This window comes from Ictidomys tridecemlineatus, chromosome 10 (assembly GCF_052094955.1).
Source record: "Ictidomys tridecemlineatus isolate mIctTri1 chromosome 10, mIctTri1.hap1, whole genome shotgun sequence".
Taxonomy (NCBI): domain Eukaryota; kingdom Metazoa; phylum Chordata; class Mammalia; order Rodentia; family Sciuridae; genus Ictidomys; species Ictidomys tridecemlineatus.
The window spans coordinates 9928976-9954574 of record NC_135486.1 but is presented as its reverse complement, the minus strand read 5'-3'; the positions used below and the strand labels follow the sequence as shown (position 1 = coordinate 9954574).

Here is a 25599-nt window from a genome sequence, read left to right as displayed (position 1 = left end):
CTTCCTTCCTTCCTTCCTTCCTTCCTTCCTTCCTTCCTTCCTTCCTTCCAAGAGTGCACTCAGGTCTGTTGAGTCATTAGGGAGAAAAAACAAATAATGTTCTTTCTTGCGAAAACATTGTGTTTGAGAAAAAGAGCCATTCAGCAGAAATGTGTCTCAAAATGATACTAAAATAAAATAAAACACTAAACCTGATGCAAGTCAAGGGCACCCTGAGAAACAATATGACTCAGCTAGAAAACACACACTTTAAAATGCCCCTTTCTTTTTAACTAATGGAAGTGTTATCTGTAAGTAGAGAGAGAAGCCTTTCCCCAGCACCAGCAGTTATGTAAGCGTCTCCCAGACCCAGTGCAGCCTAAGTGCGGCAGCCAAGTCCTGGAGTTGACTTGCTGGGCTCAGGCTGGGCGGATGTCGAGGGCTGGCATCCCCAGCCCACGCCTGGCCTTCCTCCATCCTCTTCCCCCTGTTCTGGACTGCCACCTCCGGAGTGATAACCAAAGCATCAGTTAAGAAGCGCCAGGTGTATACCGATGGAGGATGGCAAAGGGGAGGAGTGGGGGAGGGGGAGGAGAGGGAGGAGGAGGAAGGAAGGGAGGAAGGGGACATGGAGGCCATCCATGTGTGCAATGCCGCATCTTTTCTCTAAGTATTCTTGTGCCCATATGTCGGGAGCTGTCACATGGGAACCGAGCGCTCCTTAGCCTTGAGCAATGAGAGTGTGGAGAGATGGCAAGCCAGCCGTGGGCTGTGTGTGAGCTCTGAGCACTGAGCGCACAGGGTGGACTGAACCAACACTGCCCCTCTGTGTCTTTTTGCTGGCTCCGCCGGCCGGCCGTGATCCCCACACAGCACAAGAGATGGGCGTGGCCTACCCAGGTGTCAGTCAACCTGCTGACCGCAGACATCAGAAACTAGACTCAACCCTCTGAAACCTGACCCCTTGCCTCCTCTGAATGGCTTCTCCCTAATAAAAGGGTTCATTCAGCATGTGCTCCTGGCTCTTTCTTGCCCACCTTGTCCCCCTTGTGGGAGCTGCAGCAGAGGAGTGGTCACTGAACCCAGAGAAAAGGTACTTTCTGTGTCTGTGTCTTTATTTAGTCCCCAAATTCACTTGGAGTGACCCTGACTGGTTTAGTCGTGAGACACGACACCCATAATTTCATTTTTGTCACAACCTACCTGTAAAGCAAATGGGATACATACTGTCACCCCCACTTTTCAGATATGAAAACTGAGGCAGACTAGAGTTGCCTAAAGTCACACAGCAGGTGGCCGTCACAGATTTGCAAAAGAAGCAAGGGATCATCTCAGCTAGTCTCTCAGTCCACAGACACAACAACTGGAACCAAAATACTCCCTTGGAGGCAGCAGAGAGAAGGGACTCTGGCTGTGAGGAGGACAGTCATTTAAACAATGACTGTCACCTGCACTGCCTCCTGCAGCCCCCGGCTCCTTCCTGTTGGTTTTCCACTGTGAAGCAATTCCGTTAAAGGGAGCTTTTCCCAAATAAGTTGAGAATCTTTATTTTTCGGACCCGCTGTTTTCTTTGTACATAGGCTTTTCAAATTAACAACAAAGCCACACGCTGACAGGCGAGAGGTGGTTCTGAAGGCCAGCCACATCTGACACCTGATGAAACGTACCTGGAAGGGATGTGACTGAAGTCTCCAGTTGTAAAGTTAGAATTCCATTTGTATGCTTTTGAAGTTAACATGAAGGTTAAAAGCCAAAGTGTGTAGTCGCATGACTGGCATCGCAAAGCTTAGAGCCCTCAAAGAACATTCGAAAGAAAGTAACTGCTGAAAACCTCCTCTTAGTTTTAGGTAACTTATCTTTGATTACCTAATATGAAATTTAAGCAATTGATTCGCTGAGCACCTTTTCTGACCTTTTTTAATTTTTTTTTCTTACCAATAATTATTCCCATATGATTCAGACAGAAATGGAAATTTGGTAATTACTCATCTAATTTGATCAGGGTTGACAAGCAGCTAATTAATCCTGCCTACTCTTTATTCAGCTTAGGTATTAAATTAGTTGATTTTGCTTAAAGGAAGCATGGGTCAGAGTGGCAGAATAATTAACTATGCATGTATTATTATCATTGTAGTTATATACACGAACACTCCATATGCACGATGTGTTATCTGGTTTAATATAAATGAGTATATAGGTTTTATATATACTATGTACCAGCTTACTGTATTTGTTTGTGTGTAAACACATACACAAATGCATACGTTCATTCCTATAACTTACACATGTAGCAAACCTTAGGTATAGACATGAAGTTAAAATTGGTTCTCTAAACTTAGGTGTTTTTTTTTTAAATTTCCTGTGGCCTAATTATTTCGTTTCTCTAGCATATTATATTTATAGTAATGGCTAGAATTTAAACAGGGCGACATTCTTTCTCCAAAGCTCCCAAGGCAGAGCAGCCCATTAATAATATCGCTACAAGGTCGCAGAAAGGGCTTATTATTGAGAGTGACCTTGAACAACCAACTTAGCCTCTTGGACCCTCTGCCTCCCCATCAGCAAAAGGGGCACTGAAACTGCCTGAAACATCTCCTGGCACAGAGATGTCCCTTGGTGTTTGGCTATTCCTGTCCCCCTAATGATTCAGTCACCCGGATACTGTCCCTTCTGGCAAAGAAAAAAAAAATGTGCTTTATCAGCCTCAGAGTAATTAAAACTTAAATACCAAACACAAATCAGTTAAATGAGACAGAAAAATCAATGTTATCAGATACGTGAGCTGAGTCGATTACTGCTACTATTAAAGACAGTAAAACCCTGTGTGTCGCAGTCAGCCTAGAGTTTAATATGAAGTCATTATGGGTGTTGTGCTAGAAGGAGTAGGGACCCTGGCTCTGGGCTCAGGCCATCTGGAACCCCATCCTGGCTTACCTTGTGTTTTAGGGACCTTATATAAACCACTTCAGTATCCTCATTTATAAAAAGGAAATAATAATAACACCCAAGTCACAATGATTCCCAAGTCACATCAACCAGCTTAATATATGCGAAGTGCTTAGCAAGATGCCTGGCACAGAGTAAAAGTTCCATAAATGATAGCTGTTGTCACTGCGACTCTAGAGATTCTCTTCATCAAAGAGCACTTGCTCATCTTCTCACAATTACAATCCCGAACCTAATGGAGTTGGGTCACATTTCCCCACTAGGGACTTGTGAGCCCATCTCAGGCAATGACCCCCGTCTCCTCTGTCCCCAGGGATGGTGAACTTCAGTGAAGTGTCTGGGTACCCCGTGCTGCAGCACTGGAAGGTCCGGTCGGTGATGTACCACATCAAACTCAACCAAGCGGCCGTCTCTCAGGGTAAGCCCCACAGCCAGCCCCCCACCCCCAACCCAGGGTTTAACCGGCTTTCCAGGGCACAACCTTCAGTCCCCTGTCCCCCCGAGTGCACTCTTGAGGACAAATGCCTGGAGTGAGGGCCTGGGCCAAGTCAGATCCAACGGCACTTTCCATCCTGGACTGGAGAAGAGACAGAGTGGACAGGCTGGGACCAGTGACAATTATTGTGTTCTCTGGGTCCCTCAGCACCTGCAGAGGGTATTTCAAAACTGCATGCTTTTCACAAACTGAGAAATACAACATTCCAAATGCAAAAAATATGATTTAAAATTCCATGTAATGACATGAGGAAAACAGGGTGAGAAGGGCTTAAGTTTCCTAAAGAGCGAGTGAGTGGGATAGAGAGATGGAGAGCAATAGAGAAATACAACCCTCTGCCGTAAACATCGTGTGTGGGACGCAGTTTTCCTTATGTATGGAGGTGATGTGAATTACACCTAGTAAGTTAAGGATCAGCGAGTTCTGAACTCATTTAGGATCTCAGGGTCAGCAGGCAGCAGGCGGGAGGTAGATGGAGCCTCAGGGCCATCAGGAGGAAGATGAATGGTACAGGACAAATGGAGGATCCTGACGAGCAACGAGACATGCACTTTCAAAGGCGACACTTCCTAAATGAGAAGCACCACGCATTAAGGATCTAGAACCCTTCCACAGGGCACAAGAGAACTCAGAATTTTTTTCTTTCGAATTTGCAAGTATTCTTGGAGAGAAGGGATCAGGGTGAGGACGGTGATGAAGGAAGCTCCACAGGTGCAGAACATCTGGGAGGAACTGAGCCCCTCTTCATTCTGGGAAAACTCACAGTGAAAACTAAACCATCCACATACTCAGTCTGCACACGGCACAGATGCTGTGCACACCAGGGCTGGATGTTTCTGTTGCCATAAGTGTTTTAAAGTCACATAATGGTGTCCCAGGTGATGTGCACTTGGCACCTGAGGTCTCCTGCCTGAGCCAGACTCTATCTTGCCCCCATGAAACACGTGTGTGGGGATTTAGAAGGTATTGGATTTAGAAACTTTACCGTAGGCTGTCTTTTATGATGAGTGCAATTCTCTTAAGGAACAGCAGAAAACAGAAGGAGCTTTGGCTGAGGTGGACAGGAAGGAGGGTATTTTTTCCGGTGGTCATTTCCCAGTCCTTTTCCTTTGGATTTTCTGACATAAAATATAAGCAGTGTGTTAGTGACTGCTCCTACGTTCTCCTTCCATTGTCTGCCCGTTGCCCATTTCCATGTCTAAAGGCAACGTTTTGCACACCTTTTTGGTCACTAGCAACAGTTAGGAGATGTTTTAGGTTGTGACCAGGTGCACACACATGGCCTCCCTCACACATTCCAAGAAACAGTGCTTCATCTTATGAGGGGAAATGTTCTCTGCTAGTGTTTGTTTCCATTCTAGACTTTGCTTTTCTTTCTCCTTCTTACAATGCTGTTATTTGAACAGATTACATTGATTTAATGTCCTGACCTGCAGAGTGTGTGGGGGAGACACATTTACTTAAGGGATATGGGAGAGGAAGTTTGGCCATGTTCTGCTTAACCTGCACCAACCAGCGGGTTTGAATAGGTGTCTGTCCAGGAGCTGAAGGGTCTGATTGGTCCCATGGAAACACCCGCTGGTGGTCCCAGCCAGCTCTCCACATCACTCTGGGCCGCAGTCGGGCTGAGGTGCCTGGGGGTCCTCACTCTCTCTCGGGCCATGTTCCTCCGCAGCCTTCAACAATGCCCTTCATTCCCTGGATGGGGCCACGTCTCGTGCGGACTTTGTGGCCTTGTTGGGCCAGTTTGGCAACCATTACATCCAGGAAGCTATCTACGGCTTTGAGGAGTCCTGTTCCATCTGGTACCCAAATAAGCAAGTCCAGCGGCGACTCTGGCTGGAGTACGAAGACATCAGTAAAGGTGAGTGGCGTGCGCTGTAGCAGCTACACCCCTGTAGGTGCTGGTGGCCTGGGCGCCGTCCCCACACCGCCCTCAAGGCGTCTGCAGAGGAAGCAGGAACCCAGATTTCCCTCAGTGTTCTCTTCCCACCCTCGGAATGTTGAAGGTTTGATGGCTAAAACCGAATCTCCAAATGAGAGTGTTTGGAGGAATTGTAGATGCAGGACCATGTCGCAGCGTATGGTCACTGTGTTACCACGGAGGGACTCCGCTGAGGGATTTCACAGCCACCATCCGTTCACCATCTGTGAATGACTGAGTCATGGAAGAGGAGAGAGGAGGAAAATGTTCCCCCCCCCCGCCTCCTGCTTCCAAGAACCCCCCACACGGCTGGACAGTCAGAGCAGCCATTCCTGAACCCCGCCTGTCCCGTGTTTGGGCTCATGCGTCCCGTTGACTCATGTTATGAGGAATTCTCCGCTGGCTTAGTGGTTACATGGCTCTGACTGACAGCGTCACAACCGACCTTGTCCGCTCTCTTAAGAGTTAACATTCAGTCTGAGTCACTACAAGAGTTGGAATGTCTGGAGCCTTTTGAACGCATCTTCTGGCCCATGCACTGGCCAGGCAGCTGGGGTCTGATCGACCAGGACTGCTTCAGATCTGCCATTCATAGGCTTCCTCCTGGGCGGATCCACCTGGTCTTCCCGTGGTGCCAAGTTAGAGACAGGCAACTTGCAAAAGGGCACATGGTAGTTAGCCAAGGAAATTTAAGAAATGGATTGCCTTCCGGCTCAGACGCCAGGCTTTCTGAGAGTCAGGGGGCAAACGAGCTTCGACGGCTGGGGTGCTCCTGGTTCCCGTGAGCGCCATCCTCAAGGGCTGGCACAGGCATCCCACCTCCCTCTAGCTCGGCCCTTCCTCCTAGTCACAAGAGGTTTGTTCCTGGGCTGTGGTTGCTCAGGCATTTCCCCACAAGCCCTAGTTCCTCTAAACTCAGTGGTACAACCGCAGGCTTCTGGTGTCTCTTCAAACTTCAGGATCTTCACATTGTTCAGGTTCCAATTCACCGAGAGAGCGGTGCAATGTAAGCAAATGTCCAACGGCCCCGTTCCAGCTGGCAAAGGGTCCTGATGTCTCCATGCCAGAGCCTGGGGACGGAAGCAAAAGGCTGAAACCCCTCCAATCCTCTTTGCCATGGTCCAGGGACGGCCAGGGCCTGGGGTTTCTGGACAGGAGAGGCTGACCTTACCCAGAGCTGCTGCTTCTCTCTGGAGCATGCCAGCATCCCCGGGGCTGAACACTGAGCCCGCGGGAAGGCTGCCCGCTGCTTGGCATTATGTGTACATCCCTCCATCTGAAGCCTCTTTCACCACTCAGCCACTGGACTGTGGCCACACCGTCCACCTGTGGACTTGAGTTGTCTGAAGTGTGATTCTCATTCCTCTGTGCTTCTTATTCATCTTAAAAGATATTCCCACATGTCGCATGTCTACTTAATCATGCCCGACTGGTGATGCCCGCCTGCGGGATGGTACCCATCTCCACGTCAGGTAAGGTTCTGAGCCTTACCTGGACATGACAGGATTGGTCTGTCTTGTCGTTTGGCCTGTTTCTAACTTTTAAATATTTTTCTCCTCTCTAGGCACTCATTTCCCTTTCTTCCAAACCCCTGCATGAGGCAGCCTCCTCATTAAGAATGATGAGTTCTTAAAGCAAAGGAAGAAGTTCTTCCACTGTTCTGCACTCAGAGAGGATTAGCACAGAACGGGACTCTGCCCTGGGCTGACCAGGGCACTGATGGCATGGTCCCTGCCCTGACTTGCCCTTTGATGATGTGTTCATACCAGCTCTCACCTTAAAATCCCTCTGTGAAATGGCTTTCTCTAGTCTTTGCCTCTGTACCTGTGACCAGTTACCCCAAATTGCTTATAGACTGAATAGGAAAATAGGTTTCATGTGGTAAAATGAAGTGAAAAGAGCACAGGACTTACAGGTTGGAATTTAGACTTGGCCAAGTGGTTTGACTTAGTCCAATTAATCATCCAGAGCATAAGTCCTGTTCTCGTGTCCCTCAGCTCTGTTAGTTTATCCGGCCTTATTAATGCCCCTTTATGTGAAAATCATTCTCAGGTTTTAAATTCGGGAACAGTGTCCTCCTCTGTGATAGTCAGTTTCCTGTTACTGTAACAAAATGCCAAAATAATCAACTTAAAAAGAGGAAAGCTTTGCTTTGCCTCATGTTTCGGAGATTTCATTCCACAGTAGGCTGGACCTGGGGCCTTGGGGCCCGTGGAGAGGTAGCATATCCAGGCAGGAAGCGTGTGGTCAAGCAAAGCTGCTCATCTCATGATGGCTGGGAAGCAGAGAGAGAGACAGGAAGGGGCTAGGGTCCTGGGATCCCTCCATAGGCGTACCCCAAGTCTGGAAAACTGCCCCTAGGTTCACCTCCTGAAGCTCCCCCACCTCCCAGAAGCACCAGGGGCTGGGAAGTAAGCAGATGGGCTGTTGGGGACATTTCCAAACAACAGCACCTTTTTTCTACAAAACCTTGAAATTCTCAAGTGTAGACCCCCCTGTCTCGTCCAGCTGTGAACTCCCCAAGCCTGAAGCAGAGCCGACGTAGCCACGGTTGTCTTTCCTTGTTTCTGTGGTTCTCAGTGATGATGCTGATGATGGTACTAACAGTGGGAAGGGTCCCTCTGCTGGGCTGAGTCCCCTGGGGCTTACTGGGCAGGTGCACCGTGCTGTAGTTACCCCTGGCTTGTGAGAACAGAGGCCCCCATTTCCCGGAGGCCACCTTCCATTCCAGAGGCACACGTCTCTTGTAATACCACCCTGCATTTTGGTTCTTAGGACCACTGCCTCTAGGGAAGTCGGAGGGAGGCCTTTGGAAAATGCACTTCCATGTCTAATTGTCTAAGGTTAGTTAGCATTATTATTATTATTATTATTATTATTATTTTCTCACAAGTCAAACACTGTTAGGCCCCGAGTTTCCCAGCCTGCCCTGTCCTCACATCGACACTATGTCCTCTCTCCACGGCCTCCTGCTCTCCGGGCCGGCCTCTCCACCTGTGTGCCGGCTCTCATCCCCACTTTACCTTCCCCCAGTTCATTCATTATTCGCATCTTTTCCATCTTTACAGTCTCTCCAGCCACTGAATTCTCTCTTCCCCGACCGTGTGTCTTCTAAAAACCATCCCTTCATAAATGCCGACCTTTGACACGTTGCCTTCCAATGCATTCGCATCAGATTTCCTGAAAGAGTGGAGACAGTGGGAAGGGTCCCTCTGCTGGGCTGAGTCCCCTGGGCTTTACTGGGCACCTCTTCCCTTGCACCTCTTCCTACGCCCTCGACTCCTCTCCTCTCTTCCAGTTATTGCTTTCCACGCTCCACAGGACCATTCCATCAGCTGAAGAGTCTGTCCTTGGCCAGTTCCCCCTCAAAAGTCCCCTCTTCCCTGGGTGCCCCAGTGCGGGTCTGCCCAGATGCTCTTCATAAGCCTTTGGCTTGTTTCTCCCTCTTTCTTGCCCTTATTTCTCTAAAGAAGCCGACCGCACTTGTGGAAAGGGTGGCAGGGGGGTTTGGTCCTTTCTTCTTCACTGTTGTTAGGAGAGTCCATCTGCATCCGCCCCGACACCCACCTGTATTCCCCCTTTTCCCGAGCGTCAGAACTTCCTTTTCTACCTGGGTATTCCACAGGCCCCTCAATGGTGGTTATATCCGCTAGAAGATTCGTGAACTCCTCCAATGGGTCAGAGTTAGAGAGAGGACTCCTCCGTGTCACACTCAGCCGTGACAAGGCCTGTCCTTTCTGCCACCGATGTCTCCTCCACAGTCTTTCCTCATTTCTTCAGCTGCGTGAGTGCACACCCCCAATGCTCATGGAAGGGATTTAAATTGGGGAAAGTCGGGGGCAAGGGGTGACGGAGAGATTGGTCCACGGCATGATGTTTCTGTTAGGTGTGAGGGAGGCTGGTGTGCGATGGCACCGTGGGGCCAAGGCGGTTACCAAGGATGCACAGCGTGCCCCGAAATAGCTACAAGAATGCACTTATCATGAAGAAACGAGAAAGATTTAAGGTGCTGGAGATGCTGATTACCCTGATTTGATTATTACCTAACGTATACATGAATCAAAATACCCTATGATTCCTTATCAATATGTACAGTGACTATGTGTCAATAAAGAACATTTGAAGTCGCTCCTTCATGTATCTCCGTGGCTTCCCTTCCTGCCACTCTATTCCATTCAACAATTCGCCATCTGTTCCCTTTTTAAAATGCGATTTAATGGCCTCGCTCCTCAGCGTGAAGCCCCTGCTAACTCCTTACTGCCTCTGCGTGGGCAGCACGACTTCACTCTCTGTATTAGCTTCCTGTGGCCACTGTAACAAATCACCCCAGACCTGGTGGTTAAGACAAAGCAAATTTATTCTCGGAAGTTCTTGGGGCGGGAAGTCCAAATGCAGCCTCCCTGGGTCGAGCTCGCAGCTTGCAAGAGGGCGTGGAGGTTCCACGGAGTCCCAGAGCAGGGATGCGCATTCTGGCTGACCCTGGCCTCACTCCACCTGCACCCTGCCACTTCCTTCTCCTGCGGGAACCGGCCCGGGGCCCTTAGTGGCCTCTCCGGTGCTCCAGGCAGAGCTGCCTGCTCGCCAGCCCCTCATGACGGCTGTGTCCCAGGGCGCTCCACATTCCACACTGCCATTCCCTGCAGGACCAGCTCCCACAGTGACAGCCCTGACAGCACTAACTGTATTTCTCTTCTCTTCTTTAATTTCAAGAGTTTGTTTAAAATATTCAAAACACATAAAACAGCACAGAATGAAAAGTAAATCTTCTTGCTCTTATTTCCCAGGAATCGAGTTCCACTCCCAGAGGCGATCAGACAACCATTACTACCAGTTTATGGTCTACCCGTCTGGAGATAAGAAACACTCAAATTGTAGGAAAAGAGATATGATCAGGGTCCAGCTTTAAAAAAAAAAATCATACACATACATACATATGTACATGATCCTTCAAGTTCTCCCTCTGTCTACACACACATTCTTTTTTTTTTAAGTATTTATTTTTTAGTTTTAGGTGAGCACAATATCTTTATTTTATGTGCTGCTGAGGATCAAACCCATTGTCCCACATGTGCTAGGCGAGCGCTCTACCACTTGAGCCACATCCCAGCCCTACACACACATTCTTAGACATGCTCACAGTCACAGACGTAATGTCTATAGAAAACTGTGTCCACGTAATCTCAAAATAACTTTGTCTATATATAAGAGCAAATTGTCTGTTTTCACCAAGATTGGGGATAGGGATAAGGGACTTTTATGTATTTCTTTATTTTTGTACAAAAACTTCTACATTGCTTTTTCCACAAAAGGCATTTGCCACTTTTATAATATAATTCTTTTAAATGGTAAAAAAAAATATTTTCTGAAAGTTTTGTTACTTTGAATAAAGACTTAGAAAGTTAACCTACAAAAAAAAAAAAAAAAGCAAAACACACAATCCTATGTTCAGAAAGTTGAACTTTGGACAGAAATCTGGGAGAAAGTACAAAACAACACGCTCATGTCTTACTCATCTTGGGGACTTCGTCCTTGACAGTGTCTACAGTTTGTCAAAGCAACAAATCGTTTATCTTACTTCAGAAGAAACAAGTAGAGAGCTGTAGAGCTGCAGACCTCAGAGAAGTGGTCAAGGAAGAGTGGGCCCTCCTGGAATTCACCTGGCAAGGCTCAGATTCCCCCTCCACCCGGTCCACAAGCATCCAAAGGCCTTCTTTCCATCTGTGGTTTCTATGCTCCATTCAGGACTGGGTTTCCGTGGGTCTGTCTTCCCTTCCTCTTCCAACACCGCCTTCCTTCATCGTGGCTTTAGATCCGCCCTTTGCCATTGCCTTTTCTTACCGTTGCTTCTGGAGGGTGTCAGTGGGGTCGTCTGGGTGACAGATGGAGGAGGCTAGGTTTTGCCCTCTGCGGCAACTTTGATCCATAACCCACACTCCTTTTCTATCCAGTGGCCTCCTTGCCCTGGGGAAAGCTTCCTTCCCCTGGGTGACATCTAGACATCATGATCACAGAAGAGAGGAAGGTGCCTCTGTGGCCTGGTATGCCCCCACAGGGTGGCACATCTTCCATGTTCTGCCACTCTGTTTTCATGTGCATATGGCACAGGACAGGCTCAACTTCCCTTTTCCAAGATGGCGGACAGACTTGTGCTACAGATGCATCAAAAGCAGCAGCTGAATCCCACTTTCCTCCTGATCCCAGGTGCTGGTCAGCCAAGACTTAGTCCTGTGCATGTGATGAGGAGGCTAACGTGTAAAACTGTGGCATGTGGCTTAAGAATCTGACCAAGTTAAGGACACAAGCTTACAGAAATGCATTAAGGAGGAAAAACGTGTTTCTACGACGCTTTGTGGTTTTACAGTCCTTGGGTTGCAAACCAGCTTGAAAGGGTCTTTCTACACACAGAGTCAGCCCTCAAGTGGCAAGGCCATTAAGGCGTACAACTATTTGCTCTAGGTGATTAATAAATTCATTCAACACATGTTTGCTGAGCACCTGCTGTATGCAAACCTCTGTAGTGAACAGAAAGGGAATCTAGAGAATTGGGCTACTTGGGGGCGTTTGTGGGTACACAGGCCTGAGGAGGAGGTCACAGAATGTCCTCATATGTGTGAGGACTGGGCTTGAGTCTTCAAGCTCGATGCTGTGAGTCCAGAGGAAACCAGATCTGGAGGCCGAGGGAGGAAGTTGCTAAGCCATAGTACCAAATGGCTACCAGCTTTCAAGGGCTTACTTGGAGCCACTTTGGGAAGCATGTTACATAGCTGCTGTCATTTAATCCTCTAATATACACGTCATTTAAATCCTATCCTCCCCATTGACAGATAAGAAAATAAAGTCTCAGAAAACTTCAGCACTTTGCATGTGGTCACCAAACTAGGAAGTAGCTGAGTCACTAGTTTGGGACTAGAAAGAGTACCCATGGTCCTCGGTTAGGTATGACTTCATGCCATGTCGTCTGATGAGTTTACAAGAATTCAATGTGGAATCAAAAAATAACGGAGCCAGGACACTGGTCAGGACACCAGACTGTGGCCACATGTCAACACTCATTAGACTTCATGGTGGATGTGTTGTCATTCACCTTGAATTTTCTGGATATTTTGTTGTTTGTTGTTGGGGGGGGGGTTGTTTTTTGGAGTGGTTATTATTACCCCATTTGGTGGCATTTCTCAAAATTCAATGTGCATATGTATTACACAGGATCTTATTAAATTGGAGACTCTAATTCAGTAAATGTGGGTGAGTCTGAGATTCTGTATTTCTAGCAAGCTCCCTGTATTAGTCAGCTTTCCGTAGCTGTGACAAAATACCTGAGAAAAACAACTGAAGAGGAGGGGAGGTGAGCTTTGGTTCACAGCTTCAGAGGCCACCTGGCTCTGTTGTTCATGGTCACCTGGCTCTGTTGTTCCTGGGTCTGTGGACAACATGGTGATTGGAGTGTGTGGCAGCCAGAAAACAAAGAGAGAAAGAGGAAGAACCAGGAATAAAGTGTACTTGAAGTCACCACCACCCCCCCCCCCCCCCCGCCCATGACCTACTGCCTCCAGGTAAGCCTCACATCCCAACATGCCTCCTGCCTCCCAATAACCCATTAGCGATGAACCCATCGAGGTGTTGATCCATTAATGAGGTTAGAGCCTCCTGCTCTAATCACCTCCCCAAAGTGTCCCCTCTGAACACTGCTGCCCTGGGGACCAAGACTTCCACATGTGAGCTTTGGGGGAACACTGCAGGTCCAAACCCTGACTCTGCTGGATGCTGCCAGAGCCGTTCACTCCAGACCGCGTACCATTCTCTTCTCTCAAAGGTTGACAGGCAGGGGCTTCTCCCGTCATCCCTACCCATCCTGTCCAGGGTCTCAACACTGGAGCAGGACAGGTGGCCTCCCGGGCCATGTCCTGGTGTCACCTTATTGCAGAGTGGCACAGGCTGGATGACAGTTCTGAATAGCGTTCACTTGGGACCAAGACTTTTTTCTGATTAAGCCATTGATCACTAGGCTTGTGTGCAGCATGGAGCTGTCTTCAGCCGCAGGCTCTGGAAGGCATTGGCAATATGCCAACACGGGGATTAAAGATGATAAGCTGGCTTTTCTTTTAGCTTTGTACTGAGGCAACACTGTCTTCCTGCTACCACCTCAAGCAGATTCCACCTAGGGTGCTTCAAACAGTATTCACGAGAGATTCTCATTTATTGGATTCTTACCTCTAGAAACCACGAACTGGATAGTGGTGATGTCACATTCTGGTGATGATGTCAAAATCTCTTTCTTTTAACCACGGGCCTGACTCATGGGAATAACATAGAGTCAGTGTCTTACAACTTAGCAGTTAATTGTACTGTATCCTGGATTGTTCTCAGCCACTCCAAGTGTGTAAGCTTTGCTTGCATAACTTGATTGATTGCTTCCCTGGGAATGGATTTATTCATTCATTTATCACCACTTCTCTACCTAAACATAGTTCTAGGCACTGAGCACATGATGATGAATGAGACCGAAAATTTTTCTGCTTATACAGAACTTATATCCCAGTAAGAAGACACAGAAAATGGCAAATATGTGAAAGGAAGAAATTCAGATAGTGATGGACACTAGGAGGAAACTGAAGCCACTGTTGTGCTGGCAGTGGACTGGAGGGCTGAGCGCATGTCTGGAGGCAGGCCCCTAGAAGACCTCAAGGGTGGTGCGGAGACCTGGAGGATAAGAAGGGGCAAAGATTGGGGCAGATGAGCCTAGGCACATCAAAGAGGGAACACAGAACCCTAGCTCCTAGAATAACAGAGTCCACGTCGGAGGTAATTGCTAAACATCAGACTGAAACCCAACGTGACTGTGGAGGAGAGGCCTGGGTTCTCTGGTGGGACATGGCCTGAGTTGTCCTGTTGGCTAGATTCAACATGCTACAATGGGGCCGTTTGTTAGCCCATCTTTTATCCAACGTGCTGCTAGCTCCGTGTGCCCCTGGATTGGCTACGGTGGTCCAGACCAAGAGAAAGAAGCACACAACCTGAGACTTCCTAGTACAAGGCAGAGACTTGCCTGCCAGGGTTTTATCTTGATCAAGTTGGAGTGCGTTGCATTCCACAGCAGATTATCTGTACAAGAAATAACGGGCTGGTGGGGGGGAATCACAGGGAAGTGCAAGGTGAGAGTCTGTGTGAAGACGGGAATCCAGCTTGACCTCCCCGGCCTTTCCCATCTTGAGGGGTGAGTGCCTGTGCCCATCCTGCGCTAAGGCAGCTATTGGGGGAAGGAGTGCTGGATTGGGATTCAGAACTGAGGTCTTTGTTTCAGCTAAACCATTAGCCAGACATCTGACCTTGAATAAATTACCTGACCCTCTTCAAAATAATTTTCTCATCTGTATAATAACGAACTCGAATTAGATCATCCTTAGAGTTTCTTCTACTTCTAATGTTCTGTGGCTCTATAAACTCGGCAAATGATTTCTATTTCTGATAACAGAATGCAGCCCTTAATAATGCCTGACTCAAGGCTAAATAGGTTAATTCATCCAACATTGCCACGGAAGGGGTTTGACATACCTACTTGTAGCAAGGTTGTCTGACAGAATCACACAGAAATTTTCACTGGATGCGACTCTTGAGAAGTTTATTTAATGGCCATGAGCCTCAGTTTCTATGTCTGTAAAATAGGGATTTAATACTTATATCACAAGGTCGTGTAAGGATTGAACTCACTGTCTGTAAAGCATTTTGTAAGCATTTACTGTGTTGGAGTTCGTGTTATTACTATTGATTATTTCTACTGTTATTACCATTATTTTAATGAAATTTGCAGTTCACCTCCCTGTTCTTGAACAAAATAGCTACTGATGAAAAAAAAAATTAAGGGATATCAGTAAAATGTGCCCACGCTTCACAGTAACAACCGAGGTATATATTTCAGAAGTCACAGATCTCCACCAGGCCACTGGAACAGGAGGATCAAACCTTCATTTGCAGCAAGAGGGGATTTAGGGGTGAGAAGCCTAAGAATGAGCGTAGGACCCCTGGGGGAGCTTTCTGCTGAGCGGCCTGGGGTCACTTCCTTTTAGGTGTCAAGGAACTGGTGGGGCCGGCATGGTGTCCAGCTCTACAGCCTTTCCTTATGTTTTAGTCGCCAATGGACCTTTATTTTATGTATTTTCACATGATGCTGAGGATCACACCCAGGGCCTCACACAGGCCAGGCAAGTGCTCCACCACCGAGCCCCGGCCCCCCAGCCTTTCCCTTGACCTGGGATTCAGTCCGGTTGCCTGGTGCCCCACAGGTGGGACTGACTGCAACCACATCCCAACTCCATCACTGGTGTCTGTGGGAGGCTGGGATCCAATGGAGTGATTGTTATGTTTCCATGAGATTCGGATGTTTTCCTGGTTTCAATTAATGACCCTGCTCTAGAGGAACATTTACCTTCTCAGAGCCCTAGAGGGTTCACAATTGCTGAAAGGTGGCAGCCATGTCTCCGAGTCTCTGCATTCTCTCCCTGTTCTACCCCATCTCTGAGGAAGCGTTAGGTCATCTGTGTAATAACGAATATTTTCCGGGTGGATAAATGAGTGAGGACCGTGTTCTTCCTTCTTCTCTTTCTAAGGGAAGTGAGAGCACATTATTCACGAGAGCTCCTCTCGAGCTGGCCCCACGCCAGCCCCTTCACCAACCTTCACCTCCCCAAAGGTAGCCTGGCTCCAGTTGTCCATCCACCTCTTAGATGTCCAGGTGTGAATGGGGGTGGGGGTGGCCATGTGCTGTCCAGGGACTTGGCGATAAAAGAAGAGGCTAGATGTGAAAACCCGTGGTCCAGTACAAGGCGGTACTAGGCATCGTCACTAGGCACCGCGTGAGGCCCGTCTGTGTACCACCAACTGGGGTTGTTATTCCAACTTCCCAGCTACAAGTCAATGCCGTAGGTGTCAATGATAGTCTCTCTTTCACTACCTTTCTCACCAGGGCTCTTCTTCTAGAAAGTGAGTAGGAAAGTTCTCGGGGTGGGGAAAAGGAAATAGGTGGTAGGTAAACATGCGACTTGTGTTTAAACTGACAGAAAAATATTTTGACCTCAAGCAACAAATAATCAAAATACCTTTTGCCTAACCTCTCATCTGCTTGGTCCCTGGTCATTTCCGGTCATTCCTAGTCTGTATTTCTCTGTCCTCAGAGACAGTTTCCTTGAATCTCATGGAACTCTTTGAAAGTTGGTTCAATTAATAGAAGATAAAAATTAAAAGGAAAAAGAATAGCTATGTAAGGAAAAAACTAATGTTAAGCAAATTCAGCAAGAAATAGAACAGGTAATTTTTTTAAAAGAAGGGTAGTGACAACATTGTCAAACTTGATCCCAGCGGCCAGTTATATACAAAATGCCTACTAGAGCTGTCAAAGGCCCTGACGCACAGTCAGTCCCTTACCGATGATAGATGGGTGGTTTCCCAGTCACATCAACTTCCTTCTCTGAACATTCCCAGGTGAACCCTCGCTTCATTGTTGACATATGGCCATCTGTGGAGTCTGTGGTGCGTGGACCTCAGTTCCCAGCCCCTTGAGGGAAGGCCATGGATTCTTTTGCAGAGTTGCCGTGTTTACGTCATCATTGAGAAAGTGTGTCGAGGGTTTACTGTGGGCCAGGCCCAGTGCTAGGCACGAGGCAAATGATGGTTAATAAAAGAAGACGCCTAGTTCACAGGGCAACGCTTGATATGGAGAATGACAAGGGACACCCTGGCTGGCCCTGGGCAGGAGTCAGAGGCAGGGTGAGGAGGAAGCCAGTGTAAAGTTTGAATGAGAGACATGTTGTGACCTCAAGCATTTCGAGAGAGAGGACCTGTGGGACTAGATACTCAGACCATGCCCTGCAGCTCTGTGGAGGACTGTAGACTGCTCAAGGTGTGGTGGCCACCTGCTGAGCCTGGAGAGGGGACAAACAGGCTCCAAACAGAGCTCATCCCCCGGGGTTCCAGAGAGCTGTGAGGCGGGTCTCCTGCTAAAGCGTGATGTAATTAACCAGGATCAGGCTCGAAGCCCATGTCCACGCTACTCCTGGTGCAGAGGGCGGCCATTGCTCAGCTCAGAGCCCAACAGCCAGAGAGCCCTCAGTTAAGAGCAGCTGCAAAAACCAAGCGGTTCAAAGAGACCCTGAGACTGTCTTTCTTTTGCTGATTAATCAAAAGCCAAGAAAGAAAGAAAAAAAGGTAGAAAGAATCATTTCTCCAGCTCAGTTTCTCCATAAACCTGCCAGCTCAAGTGTGCACTTTACAGGTGACACAGGGGGCCGGCCATGGGGGACGTTTCCCCCGTGGCTGGCCCCTGTCCGCACTCCCTTGGTGCTCTGCCCGTTCCTTGGGGTCTGTCTTTGGGCAGGTTTACCCACCGAGGGGCCGACACAGCCTCTCCTCCACGTGCCCCCGCTGCCCGGCTGCCTGCCACGGCCCTCCCGCCAGTGTCTTAAGAGCCGGTCGACGGCTGGGTAATTGGGTCCAGGATACTGACGTGTGGGGCATCGACACCTGATGTGTTTTTTTCGGCCTGTTTTGCGTCTTCCCTGAGGAGCAGAGGCCTGTCCCACTTCTCCTCCGTGGGTGTGGCCACAGATGCTGCTCCCAGGAGGGTCTGCGCTTGACCTTGACCACGGTGATGTGGACGGGCACGTGGGGGAACTAGCAGCTCTCTGGAATATTCTATAAATCTGGGTAGAAAAGAGAGGAGGGGCGACTTAAAACCGTCCACAGTGTCTTTCTTCAAGGGTGATCAATATTTTGGGATCTGTGTAGATCATGGGTCCTGCATGCACTTGGCTGGCAAGGTCCTTAATGAAGCCCAAGTGGACACAGGGGCAGCGGGCCTGAGGCCGCCATCCAGGCAGCAGACACAGAGAGCCAAGACAGACCTAGGTTGGTTCAGGTGACAGGAAATGTCAGGGATGAGGTGAGCCTGGGAGAGGAGGGAGCAAGGGGGGAGCTGAGCAGCTGAGTGTGGCAGTCTGCTGACGTGGAGGACCGGGAGGGAACGGGCTGGGAGAGGGCGAGCAACCAAGAGCCTCCTGTGGGCCCGTGGGTTTCAGTTGCCATGGAGAAGCCAAGCAGGCCACTGGAGACCCACGTTTGGGGCTCAGAGGACAGGCCTGAGCCAGAGGTACCAGTCTGTGAGTCTTCAGGATTCAAGGGGCATCTACAGTCCCAGGCTGGGTGAGCCCTGAGGAGCAGGTGGACAGGCCAGGAGCTAGCCCCGAGTTGCTCCCAGTCAGAGGTCAGCTGGGGAAGGCGGGGTGGGGGGCAGCAAAGGGGACATGGAGGAGCAGCTGGAAGGCAGGAGGGTCCCAGGAGGTTGCAAAGGCAGTGAGCCTCTGTGTCATGTCCTGAGAGGAGGAGGTCAAGCACCTTTCCTGTGTCACTCAGAAGACCATGAAGTCTCCTAACTGCGAACACCCCATGAAACCAGCACAGCGGGAACAGGTCAGCAGGAGTCTACAGTTAGCAGTATCTGCCCCCCAGACGAGGAGGGAGGTCACGCCTGGGGACCTTCACCTGCGTGGTGCAGAGCCTTTGTGAGCTCTGCTCGTCCACAATGACTTTGCTGTGAGCTACGACATCCTAACGGGCACCTTGCTCAGTAGAGCTCGGTTCCTGGAGTCCAGGGAGAGTGGCTGTCCCAGATGCCAGGGCCACTGACATAGAGCCTCTCCTAGGGACATCCACCCACAGAGGCAAAGTCCTGGCAGTAGTTCACCACGTCTCCTCCAGCACCCCAGACTCCAAAGGGGCAGGACCGTGGCCCAGGAGGTGAAGACACGAGTCTGCGGTCACACCGAGGGCAGCAGATCTGAAACCAGGACCAGGCCTCCAGAGCATGGCCTCCTGGCCTCCCCAAGCTCCATGTTGGCTTTTCCTCTTGCAAACATGGAGGGCTCTGGGGGCTGGTCCCCTTGCCTGGGCCTGTCTCCCTGACTTGCGGCCCGCCTGTGATGCTGTACCCCTGCCCGGGACGATGCCAGGTCAGACGCGATGATCCTGTAGCGGGTGGATTCTCAACAAGCAACACCAACACGAGGGCCAACAAAAGAAGACCCTTGCTCCATCCAGTCCTCACCTCGCCACCCCACCCCTGCAGAGTCCACCCCATAAGGAGCTCCTGCTAAGTGTGGACAGAGTAGCAGCCCTACGCGAAATGCTGGGAGTGGTTTGACGAGTGAGATCCCGCCCTTCGCTTTGCTCATAACGCATATGGGAAGTGTCCAGAAACCCATCAATGACAATTAAAAGTGGCAGAGCTCTAAGACTCCTGAGGTCAGGAAGTGCCAAAGAGAGGCTCCTGTCCCAGGCGGGAGCAGGACTGCGGACACCTTCCTGGAGGAGCATCGGTGTGGCTGAGTCCGGGAAAGGGGTCCTGAGTGGAAAAGGGCATGTGAATCCAGGGCTGAGGAAGCCCAGTCCACCCCGCATGTTGGGTACTCGGGGGACAAGCCTAAAAGGCCAGCCAGCCGTGCCCTCTTGCCTGGTTTCCATGCTCAGGGCGTGTGAGTGCTAGGGCTGGCAGCAGGAGAGGCAGGCTCTGGTGGTGCCTCAGCAGCCCAGCCAGCCTCCGCCTGAGGATGACTGAGAGACAGAACCCAGAGAGAGGGTGGCCAGGAAGGACCGCTGAGGGTCGGGGAAGGGGAAAGGACTGTCGAGTGAAGGCGGGTGCAAGAGTAATGTAGGAGGCCTTGCTGGACGCGGAGGGCAAGGCTATGGGGAGCCAGGCACAGCCATCCCAAGGACATCTCCCAGGGACCCACACAGGCCCTGGGCAGCAAGGCACAGCAAGACCCTAAAGATCTGCAGCCCAGACGTTAAACTGACTGACGTGGATCCCCAGGTAGCAGAATTGTTGCCTCGTATGACAGTGAATTTGCTTCTAGTTGCTGACAAGCCTGGGGATGCCAACGGCAGCAAGCTCACCTTTCTGGGGTGCCTTTCCCAAGCTCCTGGGCTGCAGGAACACCTTCCCGACATCTAAGAAAGGAATGGGCACCGAGGTATGCAGCTGCATGCTTACCTTGCAATCGCCCGAGCTTTGGCAGCGATCCCAAGTGGAAGCACCTTGAACCAGCCCATGTCATTATTCTAAAGCCCTCTTGAGCCCTGGGCAGGCTCAGCCATCTGGCCTGGTACAGGGGTGAAGAATTAACGGTATTTTTTTTTTTTTTGAACTCTCCTTTTTCAGACACAGGTGACTCCATCCACTGTAGTAAGATTCCCACTTGTTTTTACTCTGAAAGCCATTTGGTGGGGACGAACCAGGGATGTGGGTGAAAGATTAAGAAGGGGTGCAGGAGGATTCAGGCTTGCAAAACATACCAAGGGCCAGGCATGGTAGCGCACGCCTGGAATCCCAGCAGCTCGGGAGGCGGAGGCAGGAGGATCGCCAGTTCAAAGCCAGCCTCAGCAATTTAGCAAGGAGCTAAGCAACACAGTGAGACCCTGTCTCTTATAAAATACAAAAATAGGACTGGGGATGTGGCTCAGTGTTTGAGTGCCCCTGAGTTCAATCCCTGGTACCAAAAAAAAAAAAAAAAAACCAAACCAAGGCTTCCCTGCAGTAGCTAGCAGTCGTGTTTGATTCTTGCCATTTCGAGCATATGTTTCCTTGTTATCTTTTAATTGGTTTTTATTCTAAATTTAACACTAAACAGTTCTTGATGGTAGCAACTGCGAGCACTGGCCTGGTGCATGTCAATTCTAGGGACGTGTGAGACATCGGGACCCGATCTGTGCCCTGCCTCTCCTCCCCGTGCCATGCCAGCCCATTAAGAAGCTGGAGATGGCTCATTGTGCCCTTTCCTGCCTGTGCTGTCGTGTTTATAAATGTCAGGTTCTAGGGAACAAAGAGAGAGGAGTAATCTAAAATCCGAATGATACCACCAGAAGCCATGTCTAACGGCAGGCGAATACCAATAGATTGGAAGCCAGTATCAGCAGGCCCATGGTGCGTGAAATCCTGCATACCAGACAAGGACTTCAGACCTGTTGAAACAATTCAGAAAATTCCAGTTATCAGTGCTCCAGAGTCAGCTGAAAAGTCTGATTTTGTAGATCTTGTGCATCTGCAATATGGAAAGAACTGTGACGCCGGGGTGGGGGTAGGGGTTGGAAGCTAGATCCTCAGAGGTTGAATGATCATAAGAAGGTGGTTTGCAACCTCTGATCCTCAGTGTTCACATCTGCAAAATGGTATAATGAGAAAATTGAAGGACTCAGAGTTATAAGGCTAGTTGAGCAGTTGGCCCATAGTAGGTCCTCAATAATGTCACTGTTGGGGTATTTTCAAAGTGGGCTCAGAAGCACATGAGTCTAACAAGAGATGAGGTCTGCATTTGAATTATTTTTTTAATATTCATTTATTTATGTATCTTCAGTTTTAGGTGGACACATTATTTTGTGTTTATGTGGTGCTGATGATGGAACCCAGTGCCTCATGCATGCTAGACGAGCACTCTACCACTGAGCCACAACCCCAGCCCCTGCATTTGAATTATTTTTTACTAACACTGCATGTGATATGTCTTCCTTGGAGATTTGTAAACGTATTAAGATTTCAAAGACTTTTCAAAGATTTGCAACGACCTGACTAACTGTACCTCAGGTGGTACCCTCGTCGTGCAGCATGAACGTTGATATTCATTTTGAGTATATTAAAAAGTTATCAAGACAAAAGTTTGATAAACCTACTTAGAAAAACTCAGTTTTTGTGATCATGCAGCTTCTATTGAGTGGAAGCCTTCTCTTTAACCTTGTCTTGATCTGGTGCCAAATCCTCTCATTTCTTCTGAGATACCCCCTTGGCTTGTCCCTCATTCTCTGCACATGGACCCACTCCAGGCTGACCCTCAGACTTCCAAGACTGTGCAGTTGTCACTTCCTCCTGGCTGTTCTGCCACCAGTCTCCCCTTCTTCAAACATTCATTCGTTCCAGATCATCTCCTGTAACCCTCTACCATGCAATTTAGGACTCACTGTATTCCAAGTCTTCTACTTAGAATTGTGTAACTTTGGACAGTTTAGACAGTGTCATAAATTTTTGTGTTGCTCAATTTTGTCATCTCTAAATTAGGGATCATTTCAGCACCAACCAGTAAGGTTCACACAGAGAAATGACGATGTTGAATTCCACCTGCAGGTTAAGAGATGCCCTCATCCCTCTGTGCTCTGGAAAGGACTCATTTCTAGTGAAGGACCACCCTTCTCCATGAGACTCAGATGGGACTCCCGGGGACCCTCTGATTGACCTGTGAGAAGCCTGGATACAGTCTCTCTAAAGTCCCATCATAAATGCTCAGCTGAATTTCTTGTCCCAATGATGAACCAGAACAAAGGATAGTTGCTCAGACTCTGGTTAAGCCTCTCTCTTGCTCCAGGCCCTTGGTCTTCAGCCCACGGTCTGCCTGAGCCAGCACACGGCCACCTGGGAGGCATGCTGGACTCAGTCCTGACACAGTCCCCACACTTGCCCAAACCTGACTCTCCCTAGAGTGGTCTACTTCTCTCTGTAAATGTCAAAAGCTCTTTTTTCCCCAACTCTTCTGAATTTCGCAGACAAGCTGGATCAGGTGGATGATGTAAACTGCAGTGTTGCTTTTCTCGGGGGGCGCTAGACCCTACCATCATCTTGGCAATAAGCCTTTTGAATAAACCTCTCCTAAGTCCAGATTTGATTTCTAGTTGATAGAACACATGCAAAGTGTTCAGCAGAATTCCAGGGACATAGAAAATGTTAATAAAGAGCAGCAGGTAGCACTATTGGTGTGACTATTAAATGCTTGTTAGTCTTACATCCCAAATTGATAAGTTCATTGAGGAAAGGATCCTGTGCTGTCTTGGGGCTCCCCACGGATCTGCCCAGGGCCAGCCACACAGCAGAGCTTCAGTAGATGACAGTGGGTGACAAGCCTGTCAGTAGCACTGGGAAGCTGAAGCCTAGTGTGCCCCCACATCCGTGAAAAGCCCAATGATAGTTAAAAAGTTATTTAGCTCTGTTCAGAGAAGAAAGGTGATCCCAGAAAGACGGAGACCACCACCTGCGTGACCTTAGCAGGCAGAAGAGGGGACATGGCAACCCCTGTTTTTCTTCCATCTTCTCTAATACCTAAAATGGCTTTTAAACAAGAGGCAGTAAAGAAGCCAGGTAGGATAGAATTGTTGCTCAAAATGGTGAGAAACGAAAGAGAAACGTGAGTGGTTGGAGAGAGTTCAATCTTCAAGAATACCCGTTACCTGCAGGGGCTAGCAAGACCTTCCAGGTGCCGTTTCCCGGCCACAAGGGAGGAGGGAGAGGTCGGAACACATGCTAGGGGGATGATCTATTCTGGAAATAAAGGTTCTCAAGGGTTCTACCCATCCCCTATATGACTTGTTAAAGGAAAGAACTTGATGGGAAAGCCATGATGGCAAACGCGTGCTCGTGGTTAAAAGGATTTAGAGTTTTAAGTGCCTCTGGCTAGGGAAGACCTGTATCCATCGCAGCATTCCATGTGTCCCTTACCATTATTGGGAGGGAATATGATCCAGCAGTTAGAAGCAAGGGCGGAATCTGTGCCACCTTAGTTCTATAAGCTTCATCCTGGACAGCTAGAAAACGGACATGATGACACCCACTTCCTAGAGCAGGTGTAAGAATCCACCAGGAGAACAAAGCATCCACGTGTAGCTGAGAGTCAGTACAGCAGGTGTCATCAGTCAACAATGAGCCACAGGCAAAGCTGGTCTGCCGCCTGTTTTTATCAGACTCTCAAGGTGAGGACAGTTTCTACCGTTTAAACGACTAAAATATGAAAAAAAAAAAAAACCAATAAAAGGAAACAACAGCTTGTGACACGTGGAAAGTATGTAAAACTTACCTTTAGGCTCCGTAGATAGCGTTGAGTTGGAGCAGAGCCGGGCCCCTTCCTTTACCTAGGTCAGCAGCTGTGTTGGCACTACGAGGGTGCAGCTGAGTAGGCCACCAAGACTGCGTGGCCTCCAGTGTCTGAGATGTTGCCCATCTGGACTTTCACAGAAAAAGTCTGCCAAGTGCCCCTGCCGCTGCAGCTCTTGATACCGAGGTCGCTCTGCTCCCTCGAGGCCCATCTCAGAAGGCCCCTCCTCCGTGAAGCCTCCCTGGTCTAACCATCCTGATAGAATCAGGTCCTTATTGATCCTCTTTTTAACGACACTTACATTTTTTTTTTGTCTGCCTGATGTTCTCTGTGAGATGATACATGCTTTGGATGTGGGGACTACATATAATTCATTGGGTATATTCAGAGGACCTGCCTGGCACCTTGTAAAGAGACAGTCAATAACTTTGTATTTGTTCTGTAGAATTGAGTTGAGTTCCAGTTTGGGTCTTCTGACTTTTGCCTGGTGTCAACAAACTTTTTGATGGAAAGAAGGTCCTGGGAGACCAAAAGCAGAAGCATAAGAAGTGTCTAAAAAGATTTGCACTAAAAAAAAAAATGAGAAAGAAAGAAAAGAAAAGTAACCATCTTGAGATGGGGACTTTCAGCACGTTGACAAAATGTGCTTCTTGCTGTTTCTGGAAATCAAGTTAGATGTGCCTCAGGGCTTTGGAAATACAATGAATTTTCTTGACTGGGTAAAAGGGTCCTGCTCCCTCAGCTTGCTTAACACCATTTAATTCCCTGGCATAGGGTGTTTCATTAGGGACGTGTGTGCACACGGGGACAGGCATTCCACTACGTGCCTTTATCTGACACTAGAGTAGAATAAAGACACATCTGAATTGTCCTCCAGTAGGCTTGTTACTGTAGAAATGAAAATTAAATATAATATCCTATATCTGAACACTTTGGAAATAGATAGAATTCATGACTTAAAATATCCAAGTGGCTTATTGCCTGAATCTCTCTGTGGGTTTCTGATTCCAGATTTAGACAGGAAAAGATACCCCCTGGGTCTTGCTGATACCTAAGAGGGACAGGCATATTTTCTGTTAAGATAAAAGATAATCCAGAAAGCCTAGCACTCCCTTAGAATCAACAGCTAAGCATTGTGAATATTATTCCAGACACGGGATGGTGGTCCTTCAAAGCTGCCATTTATATACCATCTACCCCAAGACAACACCGTCCACCTAGCATTATATTTCAGGAGAAATCTTTCAGAACTAAAAAGACTGACATGGAGGATCAAAGCTTAATCTTCTTCTACTAGTGAAGTATTCTTATTTGAAGTACAGTTCAGCCTGGTGGATAGCATCTTTTCCGTTTGCTTTTCTTTT

At 48.6% G+C, this 25599-nt stretch overlaps 1 protein-coding gene across 8 annotated transcripts in view; it reads left to right on the top strand.

The window, feature by feature from the left end:
* Astn1 (astrotactin 1) overlaps nucleotides 1-25599 on the top strand; it is a 282323-nt gene that overhangs the window by 214772 nt on the left and 41952 nt on the right. For 7 of the 8 annotated variants that reach the window (XM_040278092.2, XM_040278090.2, XM_040278093.2 and 4 more), the window contains 2 exons: nucleotides 3239-3343; nucleotides 5097-5285. In XM_040278092.2, the coding sequence (XP_040134026.2) occupies nucleotides 3239-3343; nucleotides 5097-5285 (294 nt within the window). The remainder of the gene's footprint in view (nucleotides 1-3238; nucleotides 3344-5096; nucleotides 5286-25599) is intronic. The other variant, XM_078022370.1, reaches the window with a different exon arrangement.